This window comes from Mangifera indica, chromosome 12 (genome assembly GCF_011075055.1).
Source record: "Mangifera indica cultivar Alphonso chromosome 12, CATAS_Mindica_2.1, whole genome shotgun sequence".
Taxonomy (NCBI): Eukaryota; Viridiplantae; Streptophyta; class Magnoliopsida; order Sapindales; family Anacardiaceae; genus Mangifera; species Mangifera indica.
In genome coordinates this window covers 7,411,687-7,430,640 of record NC_058148.1, presented here as the reverse complement: position 1 = coordinate 7,430,640, position 18,954 = coordinate 7,411,687, and the positions used below count along the sequence as shown (strand labels likewise).

The 18,954-nt window shown below is 31.1% G+C and overlaps 1 protein-coding gene across 1 annotated transcript; it reads right to left on the bottom strand.

Annotated features, from left to right (window-relative positions):
- Positions 1–1,725: 1,725 nt before the first annotated feature.
- LOC123192755 (phosphatidylinositol 4-phosphate 5-kinase 6) lies at positions 1,726–7,044 on the bottom strand. Its single transcript, XM_044605402.1, has 8 exons — positions 5,742–7,044; positions 4,929–5,096; positions 4,502–4,667; positions 4,012–4,128; positions 3,705–3,898; positions 3,019–3,158; positions 2,853–2,925; positions 1,726–2,411 (listed from the first exon to the last, which is right to left on the bottom strand). Exons 1-8 carry the CDS (start codon positions 6,830–6,832, stop codon positions 2,123–2,125), a joined length of 2,238 nt encoding a protein of 745 aa, XP_044461337.1. The 5' UTR covers positions 6,833–7,044; the 3' UTR covers positions 1,726–2,122.
- Between the last annotated feature and the right edge of the window lie 11,910 nt (positions 7,045–18,954).

Below are 18,954 nucleotides of genomic sequence, written 5' to 3'. Positions count from 1 at the left end.
TGAACTCTAGCAAATAACATCTCTTGACTTATGGGACAAGATCCCTATCAAGTAGACACCGTCTATACATCACTACCATATGTGAGTTCTTCATTTGATTAAAACAAGCAAGGAAATTCAAGTCATTGAGTCGAAAGGCCAAAATGATAAAAGATGGATAACACCACATAACACATGGAATTGGCCTATAGTTGAAAGGATATTATGTAGTCAATGCCCCTATGCGTTGATGCTATAGTTAATTTCGATCAACAGACCAACTTAGACACCAAACTTGTAAGCTAGACGTGCACGACCATCTAAATACCTATCAGGTCTCTCCAGAGATATATTTCTTATTATGAGAATATTATTCGTTCACTGCCCTTATATGCTGACATTCAAACCGACCAGCAAGGTAACCCTGATTACCAAGTCTATGGACTAGAGTAATAACACATGAATTTCACTCTTGAGAATCCAAAGTTCACATCTCATGTATGAGATCCCATTAGCTTGATGTGTACAAAAGTTAAATGTCAATACTTAATTCAAAAGTTAAAATAAAATAAGGGAAATTAATTATTTTAACTTAGACATAACTGGTTGGAAAGAGAAGGCTTTGGACAGACAAAAGGTGTCAAAGGGAGAGCTATTGCCGAGAGGGGGAGAGAGTGGTCATCCTTTGCTGAAAAATCAACAGAGAATTTAAAACCCTAGGGAAGGAAAATGTCACTTTTCAAAACTAATTAAAGAGAAATTGTTAATTTTTCAAACCAAGAGGGAAAAATGAGATATAATTTTATTTATTTTAATATTATCGGTAAAAAGATAATTTTGCTCTTAACCCTAATAGATAATTCTTGAGTCTGTGGAAATGGACTAAACATTGGGTGGATATTTGAGTTTTTGAAATTCTGTAGGTGTGTGTTTGTCTTTGCACCAAACCTTGCTTGGGAAAAAGTCTTTTGGCCTTGTTCAAAAAGCAAAATCTTCACACACTTTTGTTTGATGTCAAATTTGTTTTGAGAGGATCTAATAGTGATCATTCCATTGCTTTTGATGCACTCTTTGTTGGCCAGTTATTTAGTCTGCATCTCTTTTATACTTAAGTTTCAGCTGTTGGTTCCTCATAAAACTTTAAAGAAGTAATATACCATATCTAGCACAAAGGGCTCATCAGAAAACAAGTAAATACCTGAAGTGGGGTGGGCCTAGTATTAATGTTGATTTCCCAGCATTTTATGTTTTTCTGCAAATTTAGATTCATGGTTGGTTAGACTTGCAAATCACAGCCTATTAAACATTTTTTTTTTTTATAAGTAATTTTGTCAGAGTTTCATAATCATGGCACAGAGTCGAACCTAGATCATTTATTTGAAAGTTTAATACCCTACCAATTTTGCTAACCCTTTATTCGTCTATTAAACATTTTTTGTTAAGAAGCAGATTACCAGTTTCCAAAGGATGCTCTTATTCTAATATACATGTTTTTGCATACTTCTTTCTGCACTTTATTTGGTTAAATTCTATGCAGAATGTGCCAATGTTTCATAAACTTTCTGCAGCATCAAACCAGAGTAGATGAAATCTAATCTTTAGAGCGGTAGATCAGTATGATGAACTATACCAAGATTGTCCATAGAGAAATTAGATTGTATTACATGAATCATGTACCCAGAATAGAGAAAAATAACGTGTATCATAAAGAATTTCATTTTAGACAAATAACTAAACGCTAGTTCCAGTATGATCATCCTTCTGTACATTTCTTTTTTGTCAACCCCAGACGCAGCTGACCTGGGGAAAAAAATAGGAATAAAAAGAATCAATGGGGCTACAGGTTCACCAGTTTGTTAATAATCAATGTTATAATCAAAACAGGCTTCGGTAACTCTGGTTCTGACATTTTTCCACACCGTTTACTGAAGCATTTCATATACTTTGCCGGTGTAACTAAGAGTGAGGGAAACTGCTAGTATGTGTGACGAACGCTTGTATTTGCAGCAGCCATAAATCATCCTTCGTGGACATGTAAATGACTGAAACATAAATTTTTGTTGGTAACTCTCATCTGTCTAAGGGACTATACATTAATGGCTACTCGCTGCAAGTTGAAGATTTGATTCAATTCTATCTCTTCTCAAGTGTCTTCTACAAATGCTCTCAAAATGAAATCCCGAAAGCGTTTTGAGTATTGCCTTGGATCAACTGCTGAGATTGAAGTTGGATCATACTGCATTGATTTGTATGCATGCTCTAGCTTCTTGCTAATATCGTAGTCTTGTAGTATGTCAATTATACCAAAAAAAAGAATGACGTCAAAAAATTCGCCAGTTGGTTCTCCAATCAGCTGGGTTTCACAATCACTTTTTCGCACTGTTTGTTCAACTCGTGCTGGCATGCTCACACCAAGCTTTATGGAAGCCCAACTGCATCATGCAACCAGAAAATTATGAGAAAAGCAAAATCTTGCTATTGAATATTGACTTTAGTTCAAGCATACGATTTCAGTAAAGAACACAACAAATTTGGAATTCAGAACATATCAAGAATACAGTATATTTTAGTGATAAATTAACATATAATCAGGTTAGAAAGCTGAAGTTGTTAAATAGTGAACTGAATGAAAGAGCCTAAATTAACAAATGTCAAGCACTGTATTTGAGTGCTCTAAAGAAAGTAACTTCAAGTTGACTTAGAGTAGCAATGCATCCTTTGGGGCATTCATTCTATAACTAGAGAACTATTACTAATTTTGTTTATCCTTGAATGATAGATTTGTGAAAAGTGCACAATGAGAAACAGAATGACGTATCGCTAGTTTGTCAAGACAATGAGAACTTTGTTGCTGCATATCATAGTTACTTTACCGAGTTGGGTCGAAAAGAAGTTGATCCATGTCCACTCTTGAAAGGCGAGGGGCTCCTGGTTCATTTTCGTCATCTGCAAAATAAATTTGGCAGGCAGGTATTATTTTTTTTCAGCAGTTATTGATGTTAACTGGAAAATACATTTCTGGGTGTGACTCAAAATAACCTTTAGGAGTGCGTGCTCCAGAAGTGCGAGGTGTCTGAGCATCTCTGTAGGAAATAGTTTCTCGGAAGTGAAGACCAACCAAAAGACTGTAATCCATAATTCTCTCTTGTTCAAGGAAGTCACAATCCCTGTCCACTTGCCTGCACAAAGGAAGACCAGCTTAAAATGAAAGAATCCCGTTCCATGTTGACCAGTCATTCAAGATAAAAAATAAATAAAAATGATTAGTTCGCCACCATCATATTGTTGATTTGAGTTCTTTGATGTATTTGAGCTTCAAACACTTGTGTAAATGATGTTTTGATCAATAACTTGACTTTCACAACTAGTAGAAAGTGAATAAATATGATAATTTTGAGTATCACTAAACTGATTTTTCGAAAGAGTGATTAGGCATTATTAGGATGAATATTTATCTCCTTTCAACGTGTAAAAGAGAAATGATGTTTGAAACTTGAATAGTTGCATCTACAACAATCTGACACTATCTTCTAAAATTCCTATACAAATTTATATTCAATAGTATAGCACATTCGATGAAAGTGGAAATTTTTTTACACTTTCCAGCATTTATATCTAGGCTAAATCGAGGCTATTATAGAATACAATACTCAAGAGAAGTGATAGCAATCCAAAGGAAAGAAAGAAAAGAAAGAAGAGAAAGAAGATACAGCAATGTGCTTCACCTGCAAAACTCTTGGAACCAAACTTTTTGTAGGCGAATTATAAAATTGAGATCAAGATCTTTAAGTGTTGTCGTTGGATCAATTGCTGACTCAGGCTTAGCAGTTGTCCGACCATGAGAAGAACCTTTCAAGTCGAAGCGCCTATGGATGGCATACTCAGAACAAAATAGATTCCCCATAATTACAAATCGTACCTGGCACATTAATCCAAAATGAGTTAAGCGTGAAATGGAAAAGAGTTGAGAAAAGTTCATGAGATATCAGAATCTTTAAATCTTGAATTAGAGCTCTTATTTGATCACTGCACCTTCTTCTGTGCGGACCCTGTTAATTTTACACAATGCAGACCATAAAATTTGGTGACTAGAGTGTTCTCGAAAGCCCGAACATGATTATAGTAGGCTGGTAGCATCCTTATGAGAACCTATAATATTGTCAACCAGTCAAATTTTCTATATCAGTCAACACACTGAAAATGAAAATCATAATAAATGAATTCTGGAAGTACTACAAAAATATCATGAATGTTTTTAGGAGAGAACAGCAATGGCAGAACATATTAATAACCTTAAGAAAAAGAAAAGAGTCCAGTTATCCTTTGTAAAGTACATAGTACTATGGAAAATGTTGTCATAAAGCTTTCAATGGGAATCAATATGAAATTGAAGTAAGTTGCAAAACTCATTAGCCAATCTCAAGTTCAGATAGAAATCACTGAGCAAAACAATAGCGACAAGACAAAAAAGAAGCTCCAAGACAGAAAAACTGAATCAAACAAAAGGAAGAGAGGAATTTACTTTTACTTCTGCCTTCCTCATGGTCTTTATCATGTATTTGTCATCATTTGTTAAGTAAAAGAAGCTTCCACTTTTTCCAGGGGATGAAAGCTCCCGAAGAGCATCATTTCCACATATAGATATCATGTAGTCAGCTGCATCCACGTTGAACAATTTCCTGAGAGTCCTGTAATTAAATATGTAAAAAACTGTTCGGTTCAACCATGAAGAATCAAACACCAGGAATCATATTAGAGTTGAAGAATCAAACACCAGCAATCATATTAGAGGACATATGTCTCTCTATGGTTTTAAATGGTTATGGAAATAATGCACCAAATAAGATGAGTGCCGAAGTGAAGACAGCCTAGTGTAAAACAATTAAGACTTACATGTTCTCAAAATGGAGGACAATCCACTGTAAAAGACATATGCACGATGTCCATACCTAAAAACCACAGGGCAGTAGTCCTTCCATTTGAACTCACTAGACTGATGGGGAGGAGTGTGCTTTGATCCTTCTGGTGGAAATTTTGTCCATACTTTCTCCTTTGGATCAAAAGCTGAAGCCTTGAGATCAAGAGATGTAGCTGGAGCAGGTCTCCCAACGGAATGTCTGTGCCATGGCAAAAAAAAGGTCCACTAATTGAGATAAAGATGTAGAGTTTATAGAGAGGCAGCTAGTAAACACACTGAAATTTGAATGATGCATTTCAGAAATTGTGGTCAATTTCAAAAACCAAGAGTCAAGCATTCAATTCTAGGAAACAAAGATTTCATAATTGTTTGGTTTTGTCTTCTGTTAGAAACTGCAGCAGTTTTCTGCCAAAAAAGTCTTTCTTCTAATTTTACTGTTCATGGCTTCTGCACATTTTTACTATAAATGAAGGCACATAGATTTTCCGCAAAAACCATGGCTACAAGCTGTCTTAAAAGGGTATTAAAGATCTGAATATACATTTTGCAGTGGAATGAGAGAAAGCATATAGTAGACCTCCAAATCTGCAAGCAATTCATTTGAAATATTGAAAAGATTCAAAATTTCACTCAACAATTCTAAATTTGATCAAACTGATGAACCCAAATCTAAAACAACATACCAAAACATAAAAATCCATTATGGTAGATATAGAGCAAACATAATTTATCAGGAAATTCTTCAATCAGAACATCGGTCAAATACATGTAAAAGACAAAATCAGACCAAGAACATAATAATTAGTGGAGATAAATTTAGCAAACATGTACAAACCGCAAATACCTGATTCCCAACTGTAAGTTTAGCATGAGCTCATAGTTCTTATGTCCTTTAGATATAGTCACCCCCTGCTTCTTTGTAGGATGTATCTTCAACACCACTCTACCCCTTGAATCTGATTCTTCAAGGTGAAGATTCTCCAAACCATCATCACCATCCCTAAAATCCACATCGCTAACACCACAAGCATGGTTACTGCTATCGTTTTCGTAATAGCTAGTCCTTCCATCAATTGATGTCCTCCTTGGCCAGTGAGTCGTCTTTTGTGATGGCAAGACTGAAACTTTCTCTCCCGGACATATTTTACAACCTACCAAATCCACCAAAAATACTTGTTGAGGATCCCAATCTGAATTCACAGTTGGGGAACCTGCAGGATAATAAGTACCACTTTGATCATTAGGATCACTACTCCAAACACCAACATAAAAACTCCCGTCAGCCCATCTAAAAGTTCCATTTCCTTTAGGCAAACCATCTTCCCAAAAACCATCATACCTATTTCCACTAGTCCAAATCATGGTTCCATGTCCATTAATACTCCCATTCTTCCATTGACCAATGTAATGATTCCCATTCTTCCATTGATACTTTCCGTGGCCATCTTGCAACCCTCTTCTCCATTCTCCATCATAATAATCCCCGTTAGCAAAATACTTAGTACCTTGACCATGTTTCAAGTTCATAACCCAAGAACCTCTGTAAGTACCCCCTAAAGAACTTGTATAAGTTCCTTGACCATCCATATACCCACCTTTGAAATCACCCTCATATGTGGCACCTGATGGCCAACTAAATATGCCTTTTCCCATGGTTTTACCTCTATACCATTCACCGACATACATGCAACCATCTGTCCAAAGATACTTACCATGACCATGGGGAACATTATCAGACCATTGGCCTGAGTAAAAATCACCATTGGCAAGAGCTCTCTCTTCTTGATAAATTTCACCTGGATCATAGTCTTCATCATCAGCATGAGCCACAGACATTGTAGTGAAGAATGTATTGTTCCGTTTCTTTGCAGCTGCTTGTGTTTTTCTTACAGCGCTTTCCCAGGCCTTTGCAACGCCTGCAGGTTCTCTGCTCATTCTCTGTTTCTCAACAACAACACAACTCTTTCTCTCTCTCTCATTGCTTAACTTCTCCTCTCATTAATACCACCCACATCAAGATTAAATTTTTAACCCGTCCCTCTCCCGCTCTCTCTTCTTCCTCCAATGTTTCAATGCATGTTTTTAAAAACTAAAAAAAAAAAAGGCATTTTTGATACAAATCCAGAAGCATGAAAACAGAAACAGAAACAAAACTTTCTTCTTTCTCCCTATAACATCAATGGCATTACTTTGACAAGTCTATACGAGGAAAGAATGGCGGGTATATAGAAAATAAAATATAAGTGTTTTTTAAATGATTTGTTGTGATTCTGGGGAACTTTTGAGAAATGGTTTTTTTTTTTTCAATATTTCATAAAATAAAAACAAAAAGAAAGAAAAATAAATGAAAAGCTGAAAGATTGATGATGGAGAAAGCAAAAGCCAAAAGGAGAGTTTGATACCAATCACTGACTTATCCTTTTCTTTCTTGGGGTTTCTGCGAAGACTTTTTTTTTTTTTTCACTTTTGTTTGATTGGTTGTGATTCAACAAACAAATTTCTTAGTTCTAAAATGACTAGCAGACCAAACAGTTGGAAGAGGAAGAGAATTATTGGATGATGTGACTCCCATTTTTGGTGTCTCAACCAAACCAGAGAAACCAATGTCACTAATTTTAGTATAACCTTTTATTAGTTGTCTTAATTAATTATTCTTATATAATCATAAATTTACTAGTTAGTCCTTTCATTTTCTTATAATTATTGCCCCATCCCCTTTCTTTTTTCACAATTTTGTAGGAAAAATGTAAAATATGTTTTTCATTTCTTATGTCTTGAATCAATATATATTAATCCCTCAAGCCTTTGGAAACAATAAAAAATCCTATCTTTATAATTAGGTATTAGAACGACAATAAAACTATATATACATATTTTAAATATATAAAATATGTATATAGATAATATTTTATTATATGAATAAATGATTTTAATTAAATATAAAATAATATTCAATTATATAATAACACATTATATATTTACTTATTTTATGTACTCAAAGGGGTGTTTGCTTTATGTATAAAAAATTATTCTGATAATCTATTTTTTATTACTAATATTACTTTGTTTGATTACAAGATAATAAAATATTTTTATAATTTTTTATTATCAATAATATAAAAGATAATCTGATTATCACTTTTACCTTAGGTGTTAAAAGATACCAAGGTAATTTTGATTTTATTATAATTATATTCTTATTTATTAATTTTTTAGAACAAAAATATCATATTTTTAATTAATATAACCAGTAATATAAAATACATTTCAGAATAATTGTGTCCAAGGATAATTAAGTAAAAAATATCTAGTATTCTTTTATTATTTCTAATCAAATATAATAATTATTTATATGAAATTTTATCAAAGTTTTTATATAATTTATTTTCAAGTTAATTTTTTAATTTTGATAATAAAATATTATCTAAACTAAACACATTCTAAGTGTCATTATTGATACTTAAAAATTTTATGATCGAGGGTTTATTTGTATAACTATTAATATAATTTTATAGAGATGTTGACATTAGATTTTAAAACATAACACTTAGAGATAAAAATCAAATAACAACTCAAGGTTCATAATTCTTTATATTTTTTTTCAAATTCAAACAAAAAATTAATAAATAAATATTTTCCATGTAAAAATTCTTTGCCAAATTAATAGAAATATTATTATGAAAAAATAAATAATAAAACTATGTTTTTAAAGGGTTGTAAATGAAAAAACTTAAAAGTAAATGAGGTAAAAAGAAAATAGTAAAGTAAAAGGGGAAAAGTGAAAAGACAAAAAGAAAGAGGTAGTAATGGGAATCACAAAGAATGACAAGGCGTCTAACTGGTTCTACGGGTCCCCACAAAACAAATCAGTCGTGCAGGTTGGTCATGTAATGTAATATATTCAGACAGGGTAAGGTCAAACCTAAGCCCTAGATCTTGGGGACCTACAAAAGCTATTGCTTCTTTTTCTGACGCTTGGTCGTCTCTAATAGTACAATTCCTGCTGGTTCCTTCCTCTTGTTCTATTAATATTTCCAAACGAACATGAATCCCAAGGGCTGAATTGAATTGATGGACAGGATTTGTTCTTCACTAGCCAGCCAGCTATCATCTTGAATGCCACACCACCCGATTCAATGTTATCAAATTACTATGAAAGAGGAAGAAGTTAAGGGTTTGATTTTGATTTGTTGTTAGAAAAGGGTTAAATTTATTATTATTTTTTTATTATTTAAACTTTCCCTTTGAAAGTTTTGTTGTGTTTAAGGTTGAACAGAGACAAGCCATACGTTGAACGCCATGTTGTCATTTGTTTTTAAATCTCAATAGGTTGCCTACTGGATAAAAATATGCTTCTATTTGTATAAAGAACCCTAAAAACCTTTTCTAAATTATCAGCCAGCCTAGATGATTTCTTGTTTCCCAATTTCAAATGCTTCAACATTTTTGAGTTTTCAAAATGATAAATGTTATTAAGAGACTTATAGGTTAAATTGTGTGTTATAGAGATTAAGTGTGTCTAACTTATCATGTTGTTACCATGCAAATATAATAAAATTACACAAATATAATTTATCATTTTGTGTTATCTTTTCGTTGAGGAAGAGACGGAAACACATCTCTTCATTGTCTCCTCTTTGTCTGTCGAGAAGGTAGATCACTAAAGAAAGAAATGGGTGAAAATGATGGCCTTTGCCATTGCTGGAGAGGGAAAAAAAACCCCTAAGGATGTGAGGAGGGAACAAATGTTGAAACTATGATAAAATTATTAGTTTTCAAATTTTGAAGGAGAAGAGGTTAAAATTATGGTTTTTTTAATATTAATAATAAAATAACAGTTTTACCTTTACCTTTAACAAAATTTGATGACAGATTAATATTTAAATTTTTAAAACTTTACAGATGAAAGTTTGTATTTACACTAAACCTTGAGTGAAAATAAGTCTTTTGGCCATATGATAAAACTATGTGTACGATGTATCTACTTTAATTTTACAAATAAGTTCACTTGATATATGATGTTACGTGATTTGATGATTTTGAATTAAAAATAAATTAAATTCTAAACCCTAAACCCTAAACTAACAATCAATCATGTGATAACACATAAATATATATCAATTTATATACTTAAAATAAATATATATAATATTACTCATGTAAATATAATTTACTTCTTGTACAAGTTATGTTTGTGTCACGATACTAATCTTGTTCGTATAAATATAGTTGCATTTGAAATGATTAATTAGATTATTCATATTGGCCAAAATTTAATCATATAACACGTAAACTGATTTGATCTCTTTTACTTATTGTCTTTTTTTCTTGAATTAATAATGTATAAAAGTTTATGGTAATATCCAAGTTCTTATTCATTGATATGTATCCCAATAATGTCTTATTCAAATACCATACAATATCGGAGACAAAGAAGCCACACAAGCTAAGTGTTGTCAACATAAATACCGGCAATTGGTAGTGATGGGTTTCACGCTCACTTTGTCATCCAATTTATTATGCTCAATTTGAATTTGACAATTTAAGGATTTGTCTCCTCTAAGGTTGTTTCTTGTGAGGAAGGAATAGCCATTTGTCTCTTGTAGGAGACAAGGGAAAAACAAAACCCTCAAACTCCCCCACAACTTTGTAGGAATCTCTTTCATCTTTAACCACAAACTTCTCTTTCTTCTTAATTTTGAGGACCCATTATCTATTTAGTTTCAACTTTGCTTTTAGTTTCAACTTTGCCTTTAATGAAATCCTAATCCCACTGAAAACAATGCTTTAATAAAGTTGTATTTCATAAGAAGAAGAAAATTGTTATATATGCATAAATAATTAGTATAAATTTATGTATAAATAATTATATATTATTATATAATAAGATATTATTTTGTATATTTAAAATTAGATACGTATAATATTACTCTTCCTTTTTCACAAATTTTTATTTTATTTTGATTTTATAAAACAAAAAGGAACCTCCTCTTATTGGTAGAAAATTTGCCCACTTTTTAATGGGGTTTCTCCCATGAAGCTATTAAGAGTAATATTATGTATACTTATTTTTTAATATATAAATATATAAATATATATATGATATATTATCATATGTTGAGTATTATTTTATTATTAATTCAAAATTATATAATCATTTGATAACATTTATCAAATATGTATTTATTTGTATATTTAAAAAATAAGTATATTTAATTTTATTAATTTATTAATTATATATTTCAAGGTGGTTAAATAATAATGTTAAGAATAGAGTATAGATTTGTGAATAAATGATATGCATTTAATTGGAGTTTATAGTGGCAAAATTTAAGTTAGATACAGATCATAACTTTAGGTTTTAGCTGATGGAATCTAAAGTTTGACCAAGGATGGCATTTGATTTATGATGTAAACTTTTGTTTTGTTAAATGGAATAAAATATTTAATTAATTAATACTAAATTTATTTTTTATAATAAAATTATTTATATTTATTTTAAATAATAAATAGATAAATACTTAATATATATTATTATATGATTAAATAATTTTAAACAAAAAATAAAAAATATTCAATCATATAATAACATATATAAATATATACATATTTATTTATTTAAAATAAGTATATAATTTTAATTATTTTTAATTAATTAATTAATTAATTTTTCTCTTGAATAAAAACTAATCTCCTTTAAGAAGTTTTGCACACTATAGTGCTTAACTAATTTATGTACACACACACACGAATCACTTTAAACAATCCTAACACTACCCAACATTGTATGAATCAAACCATGTTATTCAAATGTTGTTTTTCAATGTTTGTCTCGTTATATCTATTTAAAAGGTTCGACTAAATTAACTCAAATTTATAACTTAAATGTTAAAGCATTTTATTTATTATAATTCTATAGTTATTTGTTTTAAGGAGAACAATTGTTTCCCATTTGTGATTTACCCTAATGATACTATCTCATCTTTTAAATTTGGAAACACAATTTATCCATGCATCATTTAGTTTCAAATGTTTGTTTTAATTGATTAAATTATATTTTCGTTAGTTAGTAAAATTATATTATAAATAAACAATAAAATTATATATATCCACTGATCTTGAATTAAGGATAAAATAATATTTAATCATATGATGATATGCATAAGTGTGTACCTATTTATATACTCAAAGTGGGTATACGTAGTATTGCTCATAAATAAATATGAAATACACCTATAAATTTCAATATGTCCCTTTTGCTTCCCCCTTTTCCCCCTCTTCCTTTCTCTCATGTTTTATTCTCCCCTATTTTCAATTAACCAAGTAGCTTACTAAACCACCTTTTCCTCAGTTCGAAGAATTTTCTTCTACTTCTTCTCTTTTCCTCTTTTTTCCCCCCTCCATTGCTTCTTCCTTCTTCCTTCTTCCTTCTTCCCTCTTCCTTTTTCTTTTCTTATTTGTTTCCTTTTTTTTTTTTTGTAGTTTTGGATAATTGATGTTTGAGTTTGTGGCTCAATTTGTGGTGGGTTTGTAGTGGTTATTTAGTGGTGGTGGAGCTAACTTTGTGTGGCAATAGGAATGTATTAGGGTTGAGGAGGTGATAGGAGGGAGATGTAACACGGGGAGGATTTTGGTCAAGGAGGATAGCAAAGATGTTAGAAGAGGGTGAAGTCATTATGGGTAAATCATTTTGTTCCAAAAAGAACCAAGGGTTGTTTGTTTCATAGCAAAGATGGGTGGTTTTCTTGGCAGAGGAGGAAGTTGTTTTGCAATAGGTCTTAGTGTGATTCTAGCCTTGTCATTGTCAATTTAATTAAAATTATATAAGGAATAAAGGGATGAATGATGGTGCGTTGTTGTGGTGGTGATTGAGAGACAAAGACTATAATGCGTATTGAGGTTAATTTAATTAAAATTATAAAAGGAATAAAGGGATGAATGATTATTCTAAAGGATCGAACAACCATTCAACATTCGATAGAAGAACAACTCAAATTACGCCACACAAATTTATGATTTAAATGATGATCAACTCCTTCAACAAAGAGAATGTTCGTTCTGACGATTATCTAATCAAATTTTTATAATAGGATCCACAATTTGCATGATCCTCTAACACCTTATACACAGTAAACCTTAAAATGCAATTTTCTTCATATTTCCACAACCTTCAACCTTTAGAGATCAATCAAGAAAAGAGATTCAAGGCTAGGTAAGTGTATCATTAGAATTCAAGTAAGTAGGAGATTTATTATGTCATAATTTCTATGTATATGTTGATGGATGATGGTGAGGTTTTTAAATTTAATTGTGTATTATATGACAATGTTTTTTGGAACCTTTTTTAAGTTGTTTAGTTATTGATTTGAAAATATATATACATAGACATATATTCATGTAATGTGATGTTTATATGTTTGTATAAGGATGAGGTTATTGGAGAAATGAGAATAATAGATTTGATTAATGATGGATTGTGATTGAGTTAAATGTTATGGGAGTTATATGTAATAAATTTGATAGTATTACATTCTAAGGCCATGGAAAACTATTTGTTGATGGTTTGATGTGAGGAATTCTAGTGAATATAGTAGTTTTATCGATACAATTTGATAAAACAATCATTCTAAGGCCAAGAGCGATTGTTCCAAGTGAGAAGATGATGTTAAAATTGCAATGAAACATATGTGTTAAAGATAGGGGCAACCGTTCTATATATGCAAGTTAGCTCGCAATGAGAAAAACAACACTCTATATTAGTAAATTATGAAAAATGACTTACAATATAAGAACAATCATTGCAAAGGTTATAATGCTTGTTCCCCAAGAAATATAGTGAATGCCCGTTCTTTGGTAGTAACATTACATGTTTTCTAATTTCATTTGTGTGTTTGAACCATAAAGGACTTTTCTCATATTTATGTATGTAGGACTCGATATCATGGGTTTTGTAGTTTTATGAACATCCATAAAAACATGAATTCTCATGAGTTTTAAAGAATGTGTTTTTAAAAAAATTGTTGTAAGAGGGCACCTATTAGATTCTTTATACACACACCTGTAATAGGGCACACCCCTTGTAATGGTGTTGTGATAGTCCAATTATATATGTATGTATGGAGATAGAGGCCTTAAGAGCTTTTTTTACTAATGTGACCAAAGGTTTGAAATTCATGTCTTAACTTAGTCTGATCGATATAGTCAGTATAATTTTAAAAAGTTTTAGTGAAAATACTTTCACCAAAGTTTTCTAATATGTTTTATATCGTGCATTACATCTCATTACATCACAGTTAGGATCAATAGACATATCTTATATGACAAGTTCATGAAATAGGAGGTGTAAGATGATAAGTAAGGAAAAAAATAAATAAATAAAAGGAATGTAGGTGAGTAAAGGTCTCATACTTAATGAGTATTTAGCATTCACCTCTTTCCTTTTATGTGTTTGCAATTAATAGGTGGTTGAAGCTTTCGAGAGATAAGTTGGTTACGAACATGCATGAAGGGATTTTTTTGATAATGTTTATGTTGTTATTATTTATATATATAGTCGCACACATTATAATCTCTTTTACATTTTCCTATGTAAATTGTAACACCCACAAGTACATTTAGGACTAATATAGTTTTTTTGGCCAAAGGACTATTTCCCACCCAAGTTTTAGCTTAATCTCAAAAGTACATTCACGACAGTTGAAAAACTTAAATACGTACCCATGGGTTAAATTTTGTTAGAATTTTCTATTCGAGACAAAGATAAAATCATCATTTACCCATATACCCTAAAACTTTATATCATTTTCCTTCTATAATTTAAAAAACTAAAGATTTTTTTTCATGATTAAACTTTAAAAAGTTACCATTCCCCCCTCGAATTTGAAATTTTTTTTCAGTCAACTAATCTGACAAATAGACGGTGGTCGAAATGATAGTAGGATGATGTCTAGATGACAAAGTGTCATTCATTGTTTAGACAAGATGAAGTGTCGTCTCTAAATCGATGATGAAGTGTCGTCAATCTTAAACGATGCTTTGTTAAGAAGCGTCATCAATATGGACGATCTACAGTTGGATGAGTTGGAGATGATGATCTAAAGCTAGATGATAAAGGCATCATCTGGACAATGCCTTTGTCATCCAGATGAATTGTCTGGATTTACCTGATCTAGATGATTCTAAATGATAGGATGCACTTGGGAGGGAAGACGATGACTTTGGGTTTAAATGTGAGTCATTGGTGGCCAAAGATGCTCGTTTCGGGCTCGACCTAGCTGAGCTCGAGCTGGCTCGGCTCGAGTCCAGCCCTAATATCAACATAATATATAGAGACCATATTGGCAAATTTAAACATAATGCACGATTATGCACCAATGGGATGCATGTTCGTGCATGCAATTATGAAAATTGCATTTAAAAGTGACATGTTATTGGATATTTTAGGAGTTAATCCATAATATCTGAGCATTGAGAGAAGGGGTTTGATAGAATTTTTTGATAGTAAGTTCGATTTTTTCAGCAAAAGAAGGGAAGAGCAAAGTATAGAGAGATAAAGAGTCCATTTGGCAGCAAGTTTTTTAGTGTTTTTTGATGACCAAGTAGAAATGGTTTTTAGGTTTTCTGGTATCGTGTCTGATTGTGATTCAATAATGATATGTATAAATTTGAATACTCCTTACTGTGTTGTGTGTTGTTTGTGCTATATGATGATGATCCATGACTAGGTTGCCTGTGTAGGTATATATATGTATGTGTTTGTGTCGCAAACATGATTAAAAAGTACAAATACATTCATGGTTTAATTTTGCAGTTAATATAATAAGGGATTGTGTTGTTTTGATTATATGTCATGTTGTATGCTTGCAAGATGTCTTTGAAGAAAGTAGACATGTGATTTAGGATATATCTTGTGAATAAATTATGATACGTAAAGTATTTACGATGTTGATGTTTGGTTGTGCTTATTAAGGTGTTAGTAATATGTTGAATTGATTAATAGATTGAGGAATGTATGTAGAATCGATTACAGATTTGAAAACAATATAATTTTGGTATTCCAAACGTTATGTATGATCGTGCATTAGCCATGCATATTTTCCTTTGAAGGACACTATTTCTGGTGGGGACTCTTTGGTATAATGTTTTTTGCTCCATTTCCTAAATTTTTTTATAGGCCCATATGATCATGTTTTGTTAGTAGCTCCTATATCCATTGGTTAAGAATAGAACCATAACTTTTGTGAGTTTGTTGGATGGAATAAAGGTGTTGAAGGATTTCCCTGATTCAATTAAAGAAGAAATCTCATCTCTCTTTCAATACAAATAGAGTTGGAAGAGTTAGAAATTTGTAGCATGAAGCTTATCCTAACTACTTTCTCCACTACTTGCTAGAAGAAACTATTTGAAAAATAAATATTTTTAGCTTCAAATTGACTTCACTCAATTGTTGTTGTGATTACTACGTTTTGATTTATTATTCCCTTTATAGTTACTGGATGGGGTGGTATATTGACCATTGAATTAGAATGTGAAAGTGTTTGATTCATTAGACGGTTATCCATAATCTTGTCTACAAGATATTTTTTATTAGGCTTGAAAAATGGGAAAATTAAAAAAAAGAATAAAAAAGAAAATTAGTAAAATAATGTAATTATAATTAATATTTAAAATGATTTTAAGGTATTTTTATAATTTTAATCAAAATAAAGACAAATTGATATTTGATAATTACTAAAGTATTAAAGACAATTTTGTAGTTTCACTAAAATCAAAAATAGTAATTTATAGTGAAATTAAATGGTTTATATTAATAGAAGTAATGAATAAGTAGGAAATGAACTTTCAAACTTAAAATGTGAATAATTATTTTATCAATGTTTGGGTGAAAAATAGTTATTTGACCCAAATAAGTGGAATAAATAAATAAATATTTATTAGTCTGTCACACAAAGTGTTTTAATTGTACATTAATGTTTCAAAATATTTTAATATTTTTAAAAATAATAAAATTATGTATACATATTTTAAATGCATAAATATATATATATATTTTATATATAATTAAGTTATTAGTTATTATAAATTAAAAATAAAATAATATTTAATTATATAATGATATATATTAAATTAAATTAGTTTACCTACTCAAAAGAGGATAGGCATAAAATTGCTTTTTTAAAATTCAAAATCAAAACTTTTAGTTGGTATAAAATTAAAAGACAAATAAAGCAACAAAAAAACAGAGAAATTTTGGATGAGTGGTCTTAAAAGAGCAAATAAATAATGTTGGGAAATGACAAAGCTTGAATGGGAAAAAGTGAAACTGACAAACTGGAAAACTTATAGAAACCTGTTAAGCTTTTTATTGCATCAAACCGATCCAATCTCTTTACTCTTCTTTACTGTTACTAAAGAATATTAAGACTTAAAATCTGAGCCCATCTCAGTTTCAATACTCCTTCTCACAACTGCTTCCCTCAGACATTAGGCGGCGCTGCTGTGCTGCCTCCACCTCTCTCTTACTTCACCAGGTAAAAAGCTGCATTTGGCCAAAAGCATGCAGCCTTCTTAGTTCTGTGTTTTCTGGGGTTTTTTTTTTTTTTTTGTCATCTTTCTCACCAGTTATATGTGTAGAAAGTACAAAATGGGAAAGATTCAAAATAGTATAAAGTTTCACATGGCTTCGATATTTCAAAATTAAATTATTAAATTACTTGATGAAATCCTAAGTGTTTAAAGTTAAAATATTGTTGATTTTTTTTGTTTATTGTAGACGTGCCAAGAGGAGTTTGAGATAATAGGAAAGAGAAGAAAGAAGGGGCAAAGCTCTTCTTTTTGCATGTAGGATTTGGATCCTTCCAAGATTCATAAAAATTCAGATGCTGCATGCATGTTGGGCAAATCAATTTAAACTGGAATGCTTCTGTTGAGACACATCAAAGATTTTGTTAATGTGATACGTACGAAAGTAAATGCAAAACCAAAAGCTGCAAGTTTTTTCATCTATTTGCTTATAGAAATTAGTAAATGAGACTTATTTCATTGGTAGAAACAAACATACATATAATACACTGCATCAAGTAACGAAAAAGCTTATCCCTTCAGCTTGCTTGTTGCAACCCTTTGGAAATTCAACTGTGTCAGAAAATGGCAAATGTGCTTTGGCGAAAAACTTATAAGCGCAAGAATGTAGATTTCGTATTAGATGATGAAAAGTAATGGATGATGAACAATTTGTATATATTTACATCAATACTCTTTCTTTGTCTGGATTTGACATAAAAGAATTAAGTTTATGTTATTAATGGTTCGATAATACTGTAGCTTCAACTGTAAAAGTTGGTTGGCTGAGTCGGCGAAGTTCAGGCCGAGGTCTGACCTTCCATGCTTCTTTGAACCATTGTAGTTTGAAGCTACAAAATGTGCTTGCTGACAAGCAGTGCCGTATTGTTTCAGTTGAGGAAATGCCGTCTCTAATAAATGTATTAGTTCTTCCTTGATTGTCTTGTTATTCTTCAACAGTGGTAGGTTCTCCTTTGTAAAGCGTGCAAATATATTAAAGGTGATTGATCTCAATTCAATGCATAATAAAACACATTAAACACCAGCGGAAACAATCGAAAACGTAAAATTGAGATCAAAATTTATCCCTTAGGATTAAGGGAGATATTATAATTATAATATAGGGGGTTTAAAATTTGATAACTGTGTTTGGAAGTTTCACCTAATAGGAATCAATCCCAAATACATTTTGTGCTTTCTTCGTCACTAAAGGAAACTCTCACTTGTCCACATAGGGGCGGTGCATTTGATATTGTCTTTTAGGCTTGACTTAATGGCTACATGCTAAAAGTTGTTATCATTATCATGTGAGTTGTATGCTCACAGTGAGGCATTTTCCAAATATTGAGAATTATTTGCACATTCTCGGTAAACATTTTCTATGCTACGAATAATTGTCTACATGCCAATTATTAATGTTGACAAGGATGAGTTATGATCTACACATTACTAATCAATCATTATAATGTGCGTTTGGATTTACATTTTGCACACCA

Excerpts from the sequence above, each read along its gene's own strand:
- LOC123192755 (XM_044605402.1), bottom strand. The coding sequence starts at position 6,832 with ATGAGCAGAGAACCTGCAGGCGTTGCAAAGGCCTGGGAAAGCGCTGTA. Across the intron at positions 4,668-4,928 it reads TACTGCCCTGTGGTTTTTAG|GACTCTCAGGAAATTGTTCA; the intron begins GTATGGACATCG and ends ATTTAATTACAG. Across the intron at positions 4,129-4,501 it reads TGAGGAAGGCAGAAGTAAAA|GTTCTCATAAGGATGCTACC; the intron begins GTAAATTCCTCT and ends ACAATATTATAG.